Genomic DNA, 22,515 nt, shown 5'->3' on the forward strand with positions numbered 1-22,515 from the left:
CATATCATTGCATGAGTTACTCTTAGTTTGTGATTGACAAATCAGAGATAAAAGATGATAAAAGATATAATGGGAACACAGACCCCCTAACTTTGCTGAGACTTTGCTATTAAACAGTGTCAACTAAAGTTATTCCTGAAAGACGGATGGTTGATATGTGACAATGAGACAGCATGAGAATTGCATGTTTTCAGTCAAAGGTACTGAGATAAGTAAGATACTGTACAGTTTACACTTAAAGGGTGGGTCCATTATTTATTTCTTTGCAGTTTTTATATAATTTTGTAGCTTCCCAGGACTGTTTCTTGTGTACACAAATCTAAACATTCACATATCGGACAAGGTTTTAACATTTTTCACCTCCAAATACTGTTTTCCTGTGCCCTTCTAAAAACGCTTTCCCACATGACCTGACAGGTTTCTGCATGATGACCAGAGGCGCTGCTTTCCAGCAGGCAAGGCCGGCAACTGCTTGGGGCCCAGGCCAGTAGGGGGCCCCTGAGGGCTGACAAACTCTAAACTACAGCAGTGACAATGCGCTTTTTTGCAATGACAGTAAGGGGCCCCACCTGACTCCAACGACTGCAGTTGCAAGTTTTACTTTTTTTTTTTTTTACTCCCAAGTGATATGCATGATTCAGTTTAAATAAACCTATAATGGTGATGAACTCTGGTTGGAAGGACCCCCTGTGAATTTTTGCCTAGGGCCCCAACAGACTTTTGGATTGTCTGATGATGACATTGCTAATATAGTCTTACCATAGTCATTGGTCAGTATTATCTAAATTAACTAAGATTAAGTGTATGCCATATTTAGAAAATTTTCACTGCTTTTCTTTGCCGTCAGACAGCACTTGATAACGGGGGAACTGAAGCCATTATATCGCTCTCTTCACAGCCACCAGACCTCCTTTGACAAAAAAAAAAAAAAGGTTTCAGTTTCACATGGGACGTGCCATGAACGGGGCCTGAACCACGGTCTCCCGTTTGTGTGTGTGTGTGTGTATATATTTGTGTTTGACTCAGCCAACCATCCCAGCCTCCTCCCTAAGCAGAGTTTGAGGCTAGTCATACTCAGTCACATGACTTTCCGAGCACTTGCTCTGAACGTATAACATTAACGTCTAGAATTTTACATTGGAGTCCAGAACATTGCATACGGACGTAAAAGGATGGCAGAAATGTTAAATAGCAACATTTCTGTGGAGAAACAGGAGCTTACTTTGCTAACCTACGTCACTGCTTTTTGCTCAGGTTCAGTGGAGTTTACTTTGCAAAACCCAGATAATAATGTAGACGAAGTCGGATATTGAAGTAAGAGGGTGTGGACAACGAACACTTTTGGAAAATCACTTTGAGAATACCACTCGTAACTTTTGTAAGAAATGGAAAAAGAAACTGGACTTAAACTTTACCTCGTTTCAAAGATAATTTTTCTTTCTCTCCAATCAAATGACAGGCTTTCATATTAAAGTGAATGTTACCTCACCATTCTGTCCATTAAAGAATTCCAGATAACCTCCTGACGTTTATACCCTTTAATCATATAAATTGCTACCATCAACCGGTGACTTTGGTTACCCAGTCTTCTCAGAAATACCCCACACCATATCAATTAAGGACCATATCAGTGTACATGCAACTTCTACATATAGTTTCAGGCATCCATTGCCTTACAATAATAATGTCTGGACAGTAAATCAATTAGCAGACTCCTAAAAAATGTGTGGTTATGCAGTTTATAGTCTGACTCACCAGATGTAGATTGTTGGTATAAGACTCATAATTGTCGCCTATTCCAGTCAGAGTTCTCCTCCCCTTCCTCTATCTCCTCCGCTATCTATTTTGCTGCATTTTTGCTGCATATGAGCTGTAATTGGCTGAGGCTTCCCTATCACAGAATGATAATGGGTACAGCCAAACTTTCCTCAAACCCTGATACAGCGCTGTGGAGATCTGGCTATGTTAGACTATGCAGGTTAAATATAAAAAACAATAGTCACTGTAAGAGAAATGGTTTAACACAAGGATGTTTGAAAAGTGTGCTAACTTATTTGCATCAAACCGGCAATAACATTAGACAAAATACGTCCACATAACTGAGAGCATGTAAGGTCCAAATGATTTGTAGTAAATAGTTTTAAATAGGCTAAAACATGCAAAAACACAAGACTGGTCCTTACATTTTTTGTCTTTTAGTTAAACTCTAAACTCTCACTCTGAACTCTTTGACAACTATAGCTTGTTACTGGGGAGTAGAGCAGGAAAGACAAGACAGAGAAAAGAGAAATGTAATTTGTTGCTGTTACTGGCAATTATTTGGACACTTAGCGGTGTCACTTCTGCCAACAGTCAGCTGAGTACGAGGTGCACCATGTTCAAAGCACATACACGCATGTAAACACCTGTATATGCACATAGTCAACTGTGACTCTACGTGTTCATTATGCTGCGGGGGATCTTGGGTATAGACTAGAGAAGAGGAACAAGGAGCAGTTGGTTTTTCAGCTGACAGCCATGGATTGAAACCCATTTTGAATGTCATTTTGTGGTTGAAAAAACAGATATTTTGTCAGAATATGTGTTTTAGCAGAGCACTTTGTTTTGGTCCAGATACAGATATACCGAGAGAGATGTTCAGAAATCTAACTTTGTATTGAATTGGGGGTTTTTGCCACCCTATTTTTAAATGAAAGGAAGATTAGTCGTGGTTAATGTTTGCTTTTTTCATACAGTGTAATGTGGGATTATTTTTGCTTCTTTGAAGTGGACTTGCTGCAGAATGTATTCCTGTTGCATGGTACAGAATCAGGTAAATAATTATAGTGCACAAGCTGCAGGTAAATACTACCCATAATGCATCCAAGGCCTCAGTGGTGAAAAACCACCCTTAGCCTACAGTACCTCAAGGAAGAGCCATATAAGCCCAGGATGTATGTGAAGGAGGCTTGGGGTCAGTTTGCTTTCAAGAAGTGGATTTTACCTTCTTTCAGATATTTAAATATATTTTGCATGAAGAGGTTGTCATATCCAAACCTATCTATAACTGAGAATGAATGCCAACCTAATTGCATCAGAAGTAAAAGACCTGAAAATGTGCTGTACATTCAGTACATTGGTGCCTTGCTTTTGTGGTACATATTCATTTCTATATCTACAATTTACTGAAAAGTGCATTAAGTTCCCCTGAACAAAAATTGTTGCGTCTTCATTTTCTCTCCAGTTAAATGTTCTTACTTGAGGCATTTTACATTTTAGTTAATTTTGCTACTTGGCATAAAATGGGCCTTTGACATGTTAACATTCTGTCTCGTGTCTTTTAATTTATTTAAATTATGTGCACATATTTACACACTCGTAATAATCTCAGTTAGAGTTATGAAGCCTGTAATGTAATGAAAATGCAAATGAACTTTTATTCTCATTCATCAATAAAGGAAGTTCTATGAAGAGTTTGTTGTTTTGCTTTCTTGTCAGGTTCCTCAGTGGTTTGGGATCAGACTAAGCAATGATACCAGGAACAAAGACATTCTGTTTAGATATTTTTACTTTTATGAACATGTGCTCACAAGTAACAGTGAGTAAAGTGCATAGGCTACACAGTGACTGGAACATTTAACAGAGCTACTACAAGAGTACTTAAGCCAAGCAAAGTGGTAGGACTGAAGATTCCAGGTATCGAACAAAGAGTTTCTGAAGCTTGTTTCGCTAAAGTGCAGATAGAAACATGCAAGCAGCCAATCTACCTCTGGCTAGTTAGCATATCTCTTTTAAAGCTAGAACACAGAGCATTACTTCAACAAAGACACGACAAAAGAACATATCTGCCCTATTACTTGTGCTAAACAGCTAAGTTAAAAGGCTAGATCAACGTGCATTTGAACTCTTACTACAACAGCTACAACCCAACCATGGAGCTGTAATGCAAATATGTTGTGCCACAAGCTGAGTGACAATAAAGTACAACAGTGTGTTCATGTGTTAATCCCTAACAGTGTGAGGGTAATTTTTTCCTTCTCCTGCTTTTGCGATGCATTGTGATAATAGACCAGACGCTGACTATGGTGTGTAGAAGGTGCAGGGTGCTAATGTGTCTTCGGCCATGGCGAGCGTTAGGGGCAGCAGCCCCGAACAACGTTCATTTGACCTTCTGCGCCTTCTGTGCAGACTTGGTGACCTTACCGCTGGTGGGGGCTTTCTTTTCCACGCCCTTTATCACTCCCACTGCCACAGTCTGGCGCATGTCCCGGACAGCAAACCTCCCTGAGGGGGGATGATGGAAAATACATTTTCAGTACTGATTGAAATTTGTGTTCACATTTTCAGTGAGGTTAATGTTTGACTTTACTTAAAGTTTGAATAGGTAGACTCTTTATCAAAAGCTATATTTAAAAATAAATACACCCTCGGGGCATTTTGAGACTGAATTAATATATAATTAATTAATTTCTATTAATAATTTTTGACGGGCTTGACAATGACTTTCTGGAACGTTCTGTTTACATTGTAGCAGCAAATAGTGGCCGGCCTGCGGGTTGCCAGTTGTCTGTTGTTGGGTGCAGCTACTGTAGGCTGGCACTGGGTGAAATGGAGTTTGCCAATTCTGCAGCTGCTTCGGAGCCACAGTGAAGGGGGCGTTATTTGTCCCAGCAGCTGAGTGAGCGGAGACGGGCAAAAACCAGAGTCAATATTGGCCGAGCATTCAATCCATGGACTGAGAGAAAGGAGAGAAACGCCATTAAAATGCTACGTTTCTCCTTGATCGGTAAGCTAACTTTTATGTTTACTTAGCTGTAACGGTAACGGCTAACGGTAACGGTAAGTCAGTCAAACTCCTCTGCAATACTTGTTTTTATGGTGCAATTTGCCGGAGGTGATGGGTTCAAACAGGCTCAAACAGACTCTGGTCTCCTATAGGCTGCTGGGCCGGGTCTGACCAACCTGGAAAACCCGACTGCTTGAATTACTTTTTGTTGTTGCAACTACGATCTTGAGACACTAGATGGCAGTGTTCTGCTAATTCTCCATATTCAACCTTTAACAAGTAACTTAATCACCTTGAGTGAATGATAAATTAAATCTCCTTTATGCAGTTTATGGAGTTGCAGCCATAAACTGTATAAAAGGAGACGTCACCCACTGGTTTGTGGACTACCATTTTGAAGCCTTGAGTTTGGCATTTTGGCTGTTGCCATCTGACATTTTACTTACCAAGTGGTGGGTACTCAGAGAAGCTCTCCACACACATGGGCTTGCCGGGGATCATGTCCACAATGGCAGCATCTCCAGACTTCAGGAACTTAGGGTTGTCTTCGAGCTTCTTACCAGAGCGACGGTCAATCTTTTCCTTGAGCTCTGCAAATTTGCATGCAATGTGTGCAGTGTGGCAGTCCAGCACGGGAGCGTAGCCAGCACTGATCTGACCAGGGTGGTTCAGGATAATCACCTGGACAACAGCAGAGACTCATTAGCATGTTGATGTCTTGCAACAGTGGCATTTAAGTCATTACACCCCTGTATGCTGACCTGAGAGGTGAAGCTGGCTGCCTCCTGTGGGGGGTCATTCCTGCTGTCTCCAGCCACATTGCCACGGCGAATATCCTTAACAGACACATTCTTGACATTAAAGCCCACATTGTCACCAGGCATCGCCTCATTCATGGCCTCGTGGTGCATCTCCACAGACTTGACCTCAGTGGTCACGTTGACAGGGGCAAAGGTCACCACCATAGCAGGTTTTAGTACTCCTGTCTCTACACGGCCCACTGGTACGGTCCCAATGCCTGGCAGAGAGGAAGATTAGCAACCGGATAAATCTGTCTAAACTGCAATCTGCATATATTCAATTGAAAGTTCGAGCTTCAATGACATGCATGAGCGTTTCTATGCTTTGAAAAAACACTTTAGGACATAAAGAGCCAGTGGGAATTCTGTCCAGACCTAATTCAGTTCTGCTCTTTCTGTAACAAGGTGCTCTGATTCCCAAAATACAACAAATAATCTGGTACCACTGACACTTTAGAAAACTTGGTAATTGGATACTTTCAAGTTTGTTCTACCAACTAAAAAAAAACAAGAGTCACCCTTACAGACACCCACACCAACATCACACTCACCTCCAATCTTGTAGACATCCTGCAGAGGCAGGCGGAGGGGCTTGTCAGTGGGGCGCGAGGGAGGCTGGATGGCATCCAGAGCCTCCAGCAGTGTGGTGCCTGAGGCGTTCCCATCTTTACGGGTGATCTTCCAGCTCTTGAACCAGCTCATCTGTGGAGAAACAGGAGCTCAGAGGCTTACTGTGACTGTTTACAGTGATGTGAATTCAATGATTAAAACAAATAAACTGCCCCACTGTTTCTGCAGCTCTTTTGGGACATAAAAGTGGTGTGTCCATGTATATGTAAGGTTTACAATATGCAGAAACTTTTCATTTATCTATTAAGTTGCCCCCATGGCTGCCACCCAAAATTAATTGTTGCTGTAAAGTTGGGCATTTTAACACTCTTTGGAGAGTGACTCGCTTTTGGAGCCAGCTTCAAATGGACATTCAAGCAACTGCAGGTTCTTGCACACTACAGCCTCTAGATCTAACTCTACACAAAAGGGCTTTATGTGGAGGTCATCTAATCCTTTCTCCTTATGTATCTGTTAATACTGTGAACTTATCATTATACTCTGGGTCTCGCAGCAGACTCACATTAGGGCTGGGCTCCAGCATGTTGTCCCCATTCCAGCCAGAGATGGGCACAAAGGCCACAGTGTCAGGGTTGTAACCAATCTTCTTGATGTAAGTACTGACTTCCTTCACAATCTCCTCGTAGCGCTTCTGGCTGTAGTTGGGCTCAGTGGAATCCATCTTGTTGATGCCCACAATAAGCTGCTTCACTCCCAGGGTGTAGGCAAGGAGGGCGTGTTCACGAGTCTGCCCGTTCTTTGAGATGCCAGCTTCAAACTCACCAACGCCTGCAGCCACGACCAGCACAGCACAGTCAGCCTGAAAGAGGTGAGGAGAGGAGAGGGAGATATGAAGAAGGCTTTCAACCAACCTCAGATTAACCTCATATACATATATATATATACATACTTCTTTACTTTTACATTCCTGCCCCCCCCCCCCCAAGTCTTTTTATGCTTTCTTTCTCAAATACCTTGCTCTCCTCTCCCTTCTTTTGTATTTGAACAGTTTCCCTCCTCCAGTGCATTTTCTCATGTTCTACTCTTCTTCCCACCCTTCACGCTCCCTCTACCTGAGAAGTCCCAGTGATCATGTTCTTGATGAAGTCCCTGTGTCCTGGAGCGTCAATGATGGTGACGTAGTACTTGCTGGTCTCGAACTTCCAAAGAGAGATGTCAATGGTGATGCCACGCTCCCGTTCTGCCTTCAGCTTGTCCAGAACCCAGGCGTATTTAAAGGAACCCTTTCCCATCTAGTTGACAACATAAATATGCACATTTTACTTAACATGATTTGAACTTTAGACGCTTTTGTCCTAAACTTCAAGCAGTAACTGTAAAAAAAATGTAATGCATTTTCATTACAATCTACCAAACAATTCTATTAGTGAGTGTCTGTAGTAAAAGAGGCAAGCTCACAGACACAGTGGGAGCCTTGATCCATCCATGTAGATATGGTTAATACGCACAAAACACATATACAGCAGCATATTTGTTTGATTTAAACAGCTGTATATGAAAATTACACTTCACTAAATACAGGGAAAAAAAAAGTTCTGATACTGATACCAGTGTTGGCAATGCCTCAGATACTGCCTAAAATGCTGGTATCGGTACTGGCAAGTATGTGAGTCTGCGCACATACCTACATATAACCCCACTTTAAAAAATCAAAACCTTCCCTTTGAGTGATACAATACATTTTATCTTAGCACTAAGAATACTCCTATAAGTTCTTAGTGAAGAGTCATTTCTTAAAACCTACTCCCAAAGCCTCTGAGACCAACTTTTACTAAGGAGTGGGAGAGACTCCTGAGCTAAGACTAGAGGGTGGGGTTTAGCTCGTTGCTATGATGACATCATGTTCATACCTTCTATGCCCACAGCTATTGGCTGAGTCCCTAAGAGTGAATATATCATTGAAACACTTTGGAGAAATAGCCTGTTATGTGCAAATAATGATTTATAAATAAAATGTTTTACGTATCTCTGATTTAACATGAAACCAGGAATATACTTATTTGTCAAGTATGTTTAGCTTATTGTTTGCCAGGTAGGCCTACTGACAAGTCAGGCAGCTCATTAGACAATAAGCGGATATGTAGGCCTATATGAAGCATTTTAATTATAGGGCTAGAATAACCACGGCTGATACGGACACATCCGCTCTGCCAAAACGGAAGAGAAAACCAAACTGGACCAATGACCAACTCCTATTCCTTGCTCAACTTGTGGATGAAAGGAAAGATGTTATCAAAAAGAATTTTGGAGTTGGGATTTCTACAAAAACAAAAGAGAAGCATGGCCAACTATTTGCATGCATGTCAATGCTGCCTTCTCTCTCCTGCAGCTGCCTTTTTCCCATGACCAAATAGCAGAGACTTTAATCTGTGGTCATCTTGGGTGGTTTTTATTTGTTGCTGATGTGATGTAATCCCTGACCAACTCTACCACGTTCATAATGCCATCTCCATTCAAGCCATACCTTTTTAAAAGCTCACTATCATTTAATCTCTCCAAAATGTTGACTGCAGCAGCCATGTGAGGTCGTTCCTGATTTACTCTTGGGTGCATGCACACTGTCCATTCGTACTGTGACCAAGGTGGGCTTTTGATGCACATGTACGGGCACAAGCATGCGCACGTGTATGAGCACAGGCGCAAGCATTGACAGCGGTCCTGATGTCTATTTATACCTGACTGTTCCCTGCGACAGACATTAAAGATGGAGCCAAAGGGTTCGCAGTGGTCTGATGTGGAGGTGGAGTGTTCACTGCAGATTCGGTCAGATAAAAATATAAAAAAATGGTTGGACAAAACTAAATCTTCGGGGGGTGATGATGTATAAGCAATATGCAGTCAAGCCAAGGCTCGAATCATTTCAAGCAATGTGAGTGCAAGTGAGCCTGGGCCGCGGGAGAAGAGGGAGGGGGTCACACTAAAGCACGGCACGGATCATCCGGGCCAAGTGTGAGTGTGCCCTTAGTGACCTAGGATTCCTCGAGCCCTACATCTGTATAGATTTAGGAGCTAATTTTAGTGATAAAATGCTTTGTGAATGACACTTATCTTAAAAAGTTGATAGTCCTAAAATTAGGAGTCAAACGCTTCTTATTTTTAAGAGTTACTCCTAAATCAGCAAGATAGGAGCTACTCTTAAGCCCAGTTCAGACCAAAGATCCACAATGCAAGGAAACCATGTAAAATGTTGCAGATGAAAGTTGCAGCGGTGTGAACTGACCTGTCTTGTCTGGACTCAAACCGGCTGATGTTGTCACCTGTGATTCAGCTTGTCAAATCGCCGGCAGCTGGTTTTAGAACGTAACACACAGCCAATCAAGTGTTAGCAAAGTCGGCTGGTTAAGTCACTTACAAACTGTCAGCTGGTCTATAGACCATTTTGGACAAAAGCTCAACAAGCGAGAGGGCGAGAGAGAGGGTCGAGCGAGCAATATAATAAATAAGGAGAGTGAGCGCTGTGATCCAGAACAAACAGTGAATCAGGGAAATAAAATGTTATTTTCTCTGTTTCATCACAAATAGAAATGCAGCTGTAGCAGGTATCTCACTTTTCCGTCCTTATTTATATTTCATTATGCTATAAATTATATAAATAAACCTTAAAAAGTTGGAGGTAAGAACAGAAGTACAAGTAGGTGTTATTATGGTGAGGATACAACATCTCACTGATGTGAACGGGCAGGTTTCAGAACGTTGCGGACCTGCACGTTGCAAATACTTTCAAGTTTTAACTCATCTGGTTGCGAATCTTTGGTCTGCACTGGGCTTTAGCCTAAAGATGTTTTGTGAATATGGCCCCTGATAGCAAGTAGCGACCCAAACTATGGCCTAAAACATATTTAAAAAAGAGATGACCCCCTGTAGTTACGTAATAATGCCAATCAAATGTCAGTGAAAGTAACCCTGACACATGGTGTATTTCACAGTAAGATTGCCTGTAATATGGCAAAAGTAGCTGCACCTCTCCCAAACTTTTTAGCAATACAATGAAAGTTTATTGTTGTTCTAAATGCTAACAGGACATAGAATACACAGGACAAGACATAATAATAATAATCTTTGTTAGACAAGACACACAGTTACGCATGATACTGTTGTACAAGAACAATTGTGCAGCAAAGTTCCGTTAGACAGAAGAAAAGCTTTAAAAAAAAGATCATATTTTGAATTAAAGAGAGAACAATATGAATCGTACCTCAGCAGCTTCCTTCTCAAACTTCTCAATTGTTCTCTTATCAATGCCCCCACACTTGTAGATGAGGTGGCCAGTGGTGGTGGACTTGCCTGAGTCGACATGTCCTATTACCACAATGTTTATGTGGAGCTTCTCCTTCCCCATAGCAGCTCACCCTGGAGGATACTGTGAGATACGGGCAAACAAGAATCAACAACAACAACAGACATGAGACACAAGGATTGTACTTGCAGCTTGTGTCCATTAAACACGCACAGCTTCCACAGTGTTTTCACTTCATCAAAGTGATTTGTAACATTTTTGTCTCCTGATATTGTCTGACTATTCAAATATTTGTTCATAAGGTATGTAGGTAGGTATTTGGTTTTCAATTTAGGGATTTGGATATTCATTATTTTTTCCTTGATTGTAGAATAACAGAATCCTTAGAAATGAATGCCTTAAGTTAAACAGAAAGACACGTGTTGTAGCACAGTGTTTCCATTTGAGTTCAGTCTGAGCGTCTTTACTGTGTTTTGCTGTTTGTTTCTCTCATCTCCTCATGCTGGGGCAGGGTACACAGCAGCTGCTAACTTGTTGCTCTGCTACTAAATGAGCTGCTCTGTAGCTGCTCTGGCTGAGTCGCTTTATAACGGAGCGGCTGATGTGTGTAGAGGTCCATGTGGTTATACTGTAACACCTGGGGGTTGTTTTAAGGCGATGTTATGAAAATAAACACAGTTGTGTGTAACGACAATGCGCTCTGGCACTTCTGCATTAGCTTCACTTGCCACTTTATATTAACCCTAGGTCAAATAACCTTGTACAAGTACTAGTAATTTACTTCATCCATATGCTGTTAAATAATGGCAGTTTTTATGAGATTACTGTCCTGTTTTCTTTACAAATTTGTGGGCATACATGCACCTGAATTAGTCACAGCCACAAGCCTTTGGCTACAGCCATTTAGAGAGGGAGAGAAAATGTCGGAATTAGCCTTTACCGACACTAGCGGCAGGACTTTCAACTGTCAACAAATGACCGTCAATCTCTATGTGGATGCTTTTTTAATGCACTCTGGCACCTTATTTACATTCAAAGTACAAAAAAGTACACCCAGTTACACCCAAGGACACAGACAAAAAGCCTATAGACCCTATTATGGGCGTAATATAATAATAGTGTTTGGTGTTGCCTCGTACATTCCCGGTGTTGTGCCGTATTCAGCACCCCTGCCGTGAAATGCACCCCCTCGCATTATGGGTGATATTCTGGATCAGAAGGCTGTTGTTGTTTCCACCTATAGGAGTAGTTTATATACAGGTAACCCAATTAAAAGCACACACTTTTGAACCTATGTATTGTAAGAAAAGCTGGGATTATATTTAGGAAACACTTAGTCAAAACATTCAACTTGCTCAAAAGATCCATTTAATTCATTTTGTGATTATGGCTGCAGGATATTTCCACAGAACATACAAAAAGGTGTTGTTTTGTGTTCCCTATTATCCAAGTTTGTGATTTTAAACTCTTTAAAATAGTTTAAAGACTCTAAGTAACCAATGTTCTGACCGTTGTGGGTTACCTGTATATAAACTACTCCTATCCGACTGTTAAGTCTGACGTGACGCCCTTTCAAAATAAGACTTCCAGATCCAAACGCTCCGTTGAAACAAAACAGACAACAACAGCCTAACGTGAACAATTACAATCACCTCTTCCGACAGTTAAACACCTTTTTCATCCATAAGAAAGAGGTAAAATGACAATTACGTTGCTTTTTTAAAAACTCAGATCTGTTCAAACAAGGGGGAACACGGCACTGTGTTGTGGAAGAAATACAGGGCTTCGACCTGCTTGGACCCGGAAATCATATTTTGAAAGGGCGTTACGTCACGACTTAACAGCAGAATAGGTGGAAACAACAGTCTTCTGATCCAGAATATCACCCATAATGCGAGGGGGTGCATTTCACGGCAGGGGTGCTGAATACGGCACAACACCGGGGTCATCCCTATGTTTCCTGTCGCATAAACCTCTTGCTTCGCGGATTTATTTTGGTAACGGTTAGGGTTTGGTTGAGGGTCAGGTTAGTGTTAGCGTCTACATAAGCCTATTTGCTGGAGAATTCGGCACTGAATGTGGAAATAATAACAGACCGGGACCATAGGACCCTTTCTGTAACTGTTGTCATTTATTTGGATTTTATTTTGTAATTTTCTATTGGTTTAACTGGCAATATAAAAGGGACTTTTATTTTGAAACCTCCACTGAGCTGCCGTAACGAGAGTTCATGAGACAGAAGCATGCAGGCACCGTATGTGTTGCGGGTAAGTGTGATAGTTAAACGAACGAGAGTATTACATGTTGAGAAGCAAATTAAGAGATATTGAAGATATGAAGGCGTCAAGATGATTTCCTTTCGTAGCATGCAGCCAACGAGGTAATTTGTCTGTTTGTATTTTACTTTCTTTATGTATTATTTCACGGCTAATAAGCTAACATGTGTTTTTGTGTTTAATACTGTGTATTATTAGTTTTCACGGTTTTGACTTGGAGAGAAGACTTCAATAAACCAGTAAAGGAAACCACTTGTGTTTGCCGTGCTTGAGAGGGAGTTACAGTGAAAACTCGGACTGTTCATCGACGCAAGTGGATGATTCAGCAAGCCGAAGAACTAGCAAGCTAATCTCAACGTGGTGGCTAGCGTTACGGTGTGAACGATCGTCGAAGGACTCGCAGATGAGTGGAAAGCACGCACTTGCTACACATAGTTTAAACACACATACACGGACGGAAAATGCAACATTTCAAGGCGAAGCCATAAAGAACTTGGACACTAACAAGAGTGGGCTAAGAAGGGCTTTATAAGACGTTGTCACAACTGTTCATGATGAGCTGATTTCATTGTTTTGCTGTGTGTGGTAATTACGACCTTTCTGCTTAGCTAAAGGTTTAACTGAAGCTTGCCATTTAGTTAATTGTCATTCAATGCTATATGCTAATGTAAAGTGTGTGTTTTGGTGATATTAAGTGAAGGCTATTTGCCATATCACATTTGAGTTCTCTAGATCTGTTAGTGGACATTTTAATTTAATTAATTTCAAGTTTCTAAGTGCCTTTTGAGGAACAGTGAAGTATTGCTATTGACAATATAGCTTATATTAATTTTAAGTTTAAACGTATACACTTACATTTAAGAGTAATTTATATTTAGGTAAGTGATAGCAGTTAATGCTAAGGTTATTTACCTTTTCTGTTTTTGAAGTATACATATACAGTACATTTTCATTTATTTAGTCAGTTTAGAGTCTACAGCTCAGGTAAGGGACAGTGTTATGGATAATGCAAATCAAGACTCTTCAGAAGCTCAAGTGAGTGACACTGAAGTCCAGCAAGAGGACGTAGAGCATCCAAGACGTGGTGAACGAATCCGCACTCTAACAGAGAAGGGTCAAGAAATGCAAGAAAACAAAATCAAAGCACTTCAACAAAGGTTCAACTATATTTACAGCAAATGGAGAACACAAGTTAAATTCTCTAAACAGCCATTATCACAATCATCAGAGCCTTTATCAGATACTCTTCTTAATGACATTATTGGTGATGTCCGAGGTCTGAAGATGATGAACTGCGTAGTCTTTCAACTCCAGACCAAGACACGCGCAGAAGAGTGGACCTGTGTGTAGAGATTTCAAACTTTATTGTTTCTAGAGCCTCAAGTAGTCTGAGTGGAAAGATTCCAGTAGAAGAACAGCATGATTGGCCTGAAGCAGGTTCTCTTTGGAGCTCAAAGAAAAGTGAAGTTGGTTCGGTCTCCTCGATCTGGAAAGCTGCATCGGAACAATCAAGCAAGTCCTGTGTGAAACGGCAAGAAGCTGCTGCTGACGCTGCTGCAAGCCAAGCTGATCTGAAAGTGTTGCAAGAACAAGAAAGAGAGCAATTGGAAATACAGCGCCTAGAGGCGGAAGCTAAAAGAAAGATAGCTGCTCAAGAGGCAGCAGTTGTAAAGCGCCGTTTAGAACAAGAAGCAGAAGAGGTGAAGAGAAGAATAAAGAAAGAGGAGGAGGAAGCTGAAATGAAAGCTCAACTAGAGGAAGAACACGCCGTTCTTCAAAGGACTCTGGAGGAAAAACGGAGAAAGATAAAGCATTTGGAAGCGGTAAAAGAGCTCAATGCAGCGCAGGCAAGAATGCAGGTGTATGATCAGGGGTTGGCCATAAAGGAAGAGCCTAAAGACCTACTAAGTCATGACATGGTAGCAGGAAACCAGCTGCTTGGTCCCATAAGCCGTCTGCCCTCGGTTTTATCTCCTGTCCCACAAGTTGCGACCACCTCCTCACATGAAAGTACAGCAGAGCTTGTCAAGCTACTGACAGATGCTTTGAGTGCCAACAGAATCCCAGTTCCTGAGCCTTCAATATTCAGTGGGGATCCATTGAAGTATAGCGACTGGAAACTCTCATTTGAAACGCTCATTGACCAGAAAAATATTCAAGACAAAGAGAAGACGGCTGTGGCTTGGTGGCAGAGTGGGTCGTCCTCTGTTCGAGAGATTGGTGGTTCGATCCCCATCTCCCCCTGGTCCACATGTCGAAGTGTCCTTGGGCAAGACACTGAACCCCGAATTGCTCCCTGTGCTGCGCATGGGTGTGTAAATGTGGTGTGAATGGTTAGATCAGATTAGATGGTATGTAGATGTCCACTGCCATCAGTGTGAATGTCTGTGTGAATGGGTGAATGTGACAGACACTGTGAAGCGCCTTGAGTAGTCAGATGACTAGAAAGTCCATTTACCATTACCAGAAGATATACTATCTGCGTAGATACGTAAGTGGACAAGCTAAGACTGCACTTGATGGCTATTTCCTACTTGGAACCGAATCTGCCTATGTTGCTGCATGGAAGATTTTGGAAGAGAGATATGGAAACCCATTTACAATTTCAAAGGCATACAGAGACAAACTCCAAGCGTGGCCCAAGATGGGATCTAAAGACAGCTTCGAGCTCAGAGAGTTCGTCGATTTTCTCCATAGTTGTGAGGCTGCCATGGTCCACATCAAGGCATTGCAGATCTTGAATGACTGCATGAAAACAGAAAGATTCTTTCAAAGTTACCAAATTGGCTAACTGCGAGATGGAACAGGAAAGTCATTGAAGCAGAAGAACAGACTGCCCAGTTTCCCTCCTTCAGCCAGTTTGTGAAATTCTTGACAAAAGAAGCGAAAATTGCTTGCAATCCAGTTACATCATTGCAGTCACTAAAGCAAGGTGAACCTGACAAACCAAAGTACCAAAAATATCAGAATGTTAAATCAAAGACACTGACCACAAGTTCCAATGAAGAGACTGTCAAAACATGCATTTTCTGTAAGAAGACTGGACATGCTTTGCACAAGTGCAGGAAGTTTGTGGAGAATTCAGTCACAGACAGAGTGAAATTTGTTCAAGCTGAAAAGCTATGCTTTGGTTGCCTTAAGTTTGGCCACCTCTCAAAGAGCTGCAACAATAGGAGTGTTTGTGACACATGCCACAAGCGACATCCTACTTGTTTGCATGAAGATAGAGACAAGGAAGAACAAAAACTACCAAGATTCAAACAAAACCAAAGTCAAGAGAAATCAAGTACAAGTCAAGAAAGTAACAAAGAAAACCCTCAAGCAACACAACATAAAGAAATCGTCACAGTTGCCACTTCAAATCGAGTAATCCTTGATGAAGTAAATACACAGACCTCTGCAATAATTCCTGTTTGGCTTTCATCTGCAGCTCAGCCAGCGCAAGAAGTCCTTGTATATGCTCTCTTGGATTCTCAAAGTGACACAACATTTGTTCTAAGTGAAGTAGTTGAAGCTTTGGAGGCCAACAAAGAGCATGTCAAGTTGAAACTCTCTACTATGACCTCAAGAACTACAGTAGTGAGCTCTCAAAGAGTGAACAACTTACAAGTCCGTGGCTTTTACTCTAGTAAGAAGATCCTTTTACCACCAACCTACACTCGTGAATTTATTCCCGCCAACAGAACTCACATACCAACTGATGACACTGCAAAGGCTTGGTCCCATCTAGAGCACCCCCAAGAAGATATAGCACCTTTGCAAGATTGTCAAGTAGGTCTACTCATTGGTTACAACTGCTCTCAAGCTCTATTGCCACGAGAAGTTGTGTCAGGCAAAGAAAATCAGCCCTATGCACAGCGGACTGATCTTGGATGGAGTATTGTCGGCCATGGGAATCCTTGTGTAGACTATGGAGATGCTTTCGGAATCAGCCATCGTATAGTAGTGAGACAAGTGACACCAGGTGTTGAGCCCTCTTTCAATCTTAAAACAGAAGTGCACTATATGAACAGATCCAAGAGCTGGAGAAGAGGATCCTGTGTCTCAAGATGACCTCAAGTTCCTGTCAAAGATGAGAGAAGGCATAACCCAAAAGGACAATGGTCATTTCGAAATGCCATTGCCGTTCAAAGAGGAAAGACCAAAACTTCCAAACAATAGGATATGCGCAGTACATCGCCTTAACTGTCTTGAAAAGAGGCTAAAGAAGAACGAAACATACTACAAGGACTATGTCAACTTTATGGATGACATCATTTCACGTGGTGATGCAGAGAAGGTCCCCATGGAAGAGCTTGACAACAGTCCGGCATGGTACATTCCACACCATGGAGTGTATCATCCACAAAAACCCGGAAAGATACGTGTGGTGTTTGACTGTTCTGCTAAGTTTCAAGAAACATCTCTTAATGACTATCTGCTCACTGGACCTGACCTGACAAATACATTGGTAGGTGTCCTATGCAGATTCAGAAAGGGCTCTATTGCAGTGATGTGTGACATTGAAAGGATGTTTCATCAGTTTCATGTGAAAAGAGAAGACCAAGATTATCTACGATTCCTTTGGTGGGAGAATGGCAATCTGGAAACCACACCATCAATCTACAGAATGAAGGTCCACCTGTTTGGAGCGTCTTCGTCTCCTGGTTGCGCCAACTTCGGCCTGAAACATCTGGTGGCACAAGGTCAAGATCAATACAGCAAAGATACGATATGCTTCATTCAAAGGAATTTCTATGTAGACGATGGTCCGGCAAGTGTCCAAACAGAGAAGGAAGCCATCCAGCTTGTCAAAGAATCAAGAGAACTTTGTTACACTGGTAAGTTAAAACTCCATAAGTTTGTTTCCAACAACAGCAATGTGATGGCATCCATCCCAGAAGAGGAACGTGCCACTATCAAAGAACAAGATATGGCCTTAAGCCTACCACATATGGAGAGGGTGCTTGGAGTAGAGTGGTGCGTCACGTGTGATTCATTCAAGTTTCGCGTTCAAGTCAAGTCCAACCCACTAACAAGAAGAGGTGTACTCTCTACTGTAGCCTCGATGTACGATCCATTAGGATTTATGGCACCTTTCGTCCTTCTAGGGAAACAAATACTCTAACAAATGTGCAAAGACAAGATTGGTTGGGATGAGGAACTTCCGGAAAACTTAAGACCTCAGTGGGAGTCCTGGATCAGAGACCTACCCAATCTAGCTGAAATAGAGATTCAAAGATGCTACTTACCTTCAAGTTTCGGCAATGTTAAATTGTATGAGCTTCACCATTTCTCCGATGCAAGTGTTTCTGGATATGGTGAATGCACTTACCTGCGAGCCGTTAGTGAATCTAATGAAGTTCATTGTTGTTTAGTAATGGGAAAGGCAAGAGTTTCGCTGACCAAAGTTACAACAATACCAAGGCTGGAACTTTCAGCGGCGGTAGTTGCAGTCAGAACCAGTGACATGCTCCGTAATGAACTGGAAATCCAAGACCTCCAAGAATACTTTTGGACAGATTCCACAGTCGTTCTTGGCTACATAAATAACGACGCCAAGAGATTTCAAGTGTTTGTAGCTAACCGGATACAGAGAATCAAGTCAAGCACAAAGCCTGAACAATGGGCCTATGTGGCATCCGAAGACAACCTGGCAGACCATGCCTCTCGGGGCTTAACTGCAAAGCAGCTCAAGACTTCCAATTGGTTCTCCGGACCGAAGTTTCTTTGGCAAAAGGAACTACCTGACAGAGAGTGCAAGGTGGGAGAAGTTAAGGAAGATGATCCTGAACTCCGCAAGGCTGTTGTGTTCAACACTAAGGCAAGGGAGGACAGATCATTAGGCGACCGCCTTGAGATGTTCTCTGATTGGTCAAGGGTAGTACAAGCAGTCGCCAGATTGAAACGACGAGTCAATGAACACAAAGGTGTAAAGCAAAGAACCAATGAAAGCACAAGTTTAGAAGAGAGGAAAGAAGCATTGATTGCTATTACTAAACTAGTTCAAGAAGAAGTGTTCTCAGATGAGATCAAGAGTTTGAAAACAAGGAAGGTTGTTGCCAAGACAAAACATAGCACTCTGTATAAGTTAAGTCCAATTTTGGAAGAAGAAGGTATCTTAAGAGTGGGAGGACGCCTAAGTCAAGCCTTGTTACACCCACATGTTAAGCATCCAGCGATACTACCCAAAAACAGTCACATATCAGACTTGCTTATCAAGCACTTTCATGAAAAGGTTCATCACCAGGGACGTGGAATGACGGTAAACGAACTGCGAGCTAATGGATGGTGGATCCTAGGATGCAGCAGCGCAGTGTCGTCGCACATTTTCAAATGCGTCAAGTGTCGAAAGTACAGAAGACATACTGAAGAACAAAAAATGGGTGACTTACCTCAAGACAGAATGGAAACGACTCCACCATTCACCTACGCCGGCATAGACTGTTTTGGTCCAATCCATGTTAAAGATGGAAGAAAAGATGTTAAAAGATATGGTCTCTTACTTACCTGTCTATGTTCGAGAGCCATACACATAGAAATGCTTGATGACATGACGACTAATGCTTTTATCAATGCTCTGAGAGCGTTCATTGCTATAAGAGGAAACGTTCGTCAGCTACGAAGTGACCAAGGCACCAATTTCACTGGCGCAAGGAGAGAGTTTGCAGAACTCATGAAGGGAATGGATGAAGATAGAGTGAAGGCTTTAGGATGTGAATTTCTAATGAATCCTCGAGCGGCAAGTCATATGGGCGGCATTTGGGAGAGACAAATTAGAACTGTAAGGAGTGTTCTTACTGCTATTCTCGACCAATCAGCACAAAGACTTGACAGCTCCTCATTAAGAACATTCTTATATGAGGTGATGGCAATCGTTAATAGCAGACCACTCACTGCGGAACACTTGAATGACCCATCCGCACCTGAACCTTTGACTCCAAACCACATCCTCACCATGAAGTCAACCATCATTCTTCCTCCACCCGGACAGTTTGTGAGAGAAGATTTGTATCTTCAAAAAAGGTGGCGTCGAGTTCAATATTTGGCAAACGAATTTTGGATTCGATGGAAAAAGGCATACCTATTGAGTTTACAACCAAGACAAAAGTGGCAAAAGAATGGAAGAAATCTGAAAGTGAATGACATTGTGCTTTTACAAGATGATCAGGCACCACGCTGTGAATGGAAGCTGGCCTGAATAACAGATGTTTATCCAGGGTCAGATGATAGGGTGAGAAAGGTCAGATTATTGGTTAGTGACACCACATTTGATGATAAGGGTAAATCCACAACAAAGACAGTTTTTCTTGAAAGACCTCTACATAAGCTTGTTACTTTGCTTGAAGCAGAATAAGATGTTTAATGTTAAGCCTGACATTCCATTATAATGGTGATGTAATAGGAAATGTTCAATTGAATGTTTGAAGAGTTCATTGCAACAACTGTTGTGTGTAGAAAAATCCCACATTTAAGATTGGTGTGATTTGGTGGGAGTGTAACTGTTGTCATTTATTTGGATTTTATTTTGTAATTTTCTATTGGTTTAACTGGCAATATAAAAGGGACTTTTATTTTGAAACCTCCATTGAGCTGCCGTAACGAGAGTTCATGAGACAGAAGCATGCAGGCACCGTATGTGTTGCGGGTAAGTGTGATAGTTAAACAAACGAGAGTATTACATGTTGAGAAGCAAATTAAGAGATATTGAAGATATGAAGGCGTCAAGATGATTTCCTTTCGTAGCATGCAGCCAACGAGGTAATTTGTCTGTTTGTATTTTACTTTCTTTATTATTTCACGGCTAATAAGCTAACATGTGGATTTGTGTTTAATACTGTGTATTATTAGTTTTCACGGTTTTGACTTGGAGAGAAGACTTCAATAAACCAGTAAAGGAAACCACTTGTGTTTGCCGTGCTTGAGAGGGAGTTACACTTTCTGTAACCACCTGAGAACAGCGGACGCAGTCCCCGGTCACATACAACGCGGGGAACGCTCCCTTACCGTCCTAACAAAGCAACAGGCTATCAGGGCTAATTCAATACATTACTTTAGTCACATAATATTAGCTGTTGAGACTTTACCTTTCGTTTAGTGTCACTTTACAATGGGAAAACATCATTAACATTAAGGAAAATGTAGCTTAGTATCTTCATTTTGATTAAATATTTTAATGAAAAAAATGTATGACTAAACTTATCATATTTAATGAGGCACATATATGGGACCTATCCGTCCACTTACCGTCTGGTTCCTGCTCGGTGTAAGTATGTTAGCTTTTTTATGTAGAGTTAGCTTTGCTAGCTAGCTTTGTACCAAACGGTTGACGGTTGCAGCGCGTGCTCTAGTTCAAGTCCAGTACACGGTTCAAAACTGCCATGACTGAACTTTTCCTGACTGCATCTTCGCGACTGCTTCTTATCGCTGGGATAGTGAGTGAGTTGGGGAGATTTTTTAACGGCTCTCTGAGCAATTCACTATCACATAATTAATTAACATTGTTCTGTATTTGCACGTATTTTCAGACAATACCGAAACCCCACGGGGTGGCAGCCTTGGTTACACCTGCTATTCCTATGATGGCTTTAACATGACAGCGCAACGTGACTGTCCCATCCCACTTACACTATAACTGTCCTCTAGTTTCTCTCTTACGAAAGAAGTTTTCGTGTAAAGCGAAAACGCCACTAAAAGGTTTTAATGCCAGTCAGCCGTAATGAAGAGGCAGCTCACACTACACTACGCTGCGGAGCGGAGAGCGTGTAAGGGTCGTCCGCAGGGCTCAGCATCCACCTTGCGGACGGTTACGCAGCAGTGTTTGTTTCCCTGTGACGGCAGGAGGGTGAGGAGAGGACCCCCGCTCCACTGTCAGGTGGAGGGTTTCTCTACTGAAACTGCGCCACACAGGCCTAGTCAGCAAGCAGCCGGCGGCGGCGCAAATCCCTTCTGCACTTTTTTGGCTCGCTCGCCGGGATCAAATTACCATGACAACAAAGCCGCGCAACATCCAGCTGTCAGTCTGAACTCTTAGATAACAGCTGTTAAAAACGACCCCACATGAAGTGCTCACCCCTTCATATAACACGCCTGTCCCTGTATGCTGACAGACTGCACACTAGTTATGTGTAACACTGGAAAGTCCTCTTTACCCTACCTTTGCTTCAGTGATGCGTTCACTTGTTCACTGCTGCGATGACACAGGAGGTGCTGCTGCTGCTGTGCTGTATTGAGACGCAGCCGAGGCACCGCTATGACAACTGCCGTCCGACGCATCATGTACTGAAGTTACGGATTCGGCCGCTAGATGGAGCCCTGCTATAATACAGTCTGGGGCTAATACAGGAGGGAGCCTGTGAAATGAACCAGCGAGGAACACAAACACATTGTGGTGAGGGATTGCGTCGTCTCTCAAGTCCCGAATCAGATTCAATAATAATTCTACATAACAGTAATACTGTAGGCACGTGTTTTAGGAGTAGGAACCTGACATCAAACATTCATCACATTCATTTATTTCACTGTGCTCAGCTCTTCTGACCTTCAAGTGATGGAATGACCCGAGGAAACCAAACCTGCAGTTTGACACCAAAACACTGCTGATAAGCATAAATGAATCATACAAAAAAGTAATTCAAAAAATAAATCATAAAAATATCTTGGATTTTTTCTCAAAGTAGATAAAGACTTTGGTATCGAAGCTACAATATGCACTAAACCACTGGTTCTCAAACTGTGGACCTTGTACCACTGGTGGTACTCAAGCTCTCTTTGGTGGTGCACAAAGGAATCTCCATAATAAAAAAAGGAAACATTAATTACTAAATT

At 41.9% G+C, this 22,515-nt stretch overlaps 1 protein-coding gene across 1 annotated transcript; it reads right to left on the reverse strand.

Annotated features, from left to right (window-relative positions):
* Positions 1–3,589: 3,589 nt before the first annotated feature.
* Positions 3,590–21,953, reverse strand: LOC310959964 (elongation factor 1-alpha 1). Its single transcript, XM_083931529.1, has 8 exons — positions 21,845–21,953; positions 10,391–10,555; positions 7,248–7,427; positions 6,698–6,994; positions 6,117–6,267; positions 5,527–5,783; positions 5,212–5,446; positions 3,590–4,263 (listed from the first exon to the last, which is right to left on the reverse strand). The coding sequence occupies exons 2-8, from the start codon at positions 10,532–10,534 to the stop codon at positions 4,139–4,141; spliced, it is 1,389 nt and encodes a 462-aa protein (XP_083787655.1). The 5' UTR covers positions 10,535–10,555; positions 21,845–21,953; the 3' UTR covers positions 3,590–4,138.
* Positions 21,954–22,515: the final 562 nt, after the last annotated feature.

Source organism: Echiichthys vipera (genome assembly GCF_963691815.1).
Source record: "Echiichthys vipera genome assembly, chromosome: 2".
Lineage (NCBI taxonomy): Eukaryota > Metazoa > Chordata > Actinopteri > Perciformes > Trachinidae > Echiichthys > Echiichthys vipera.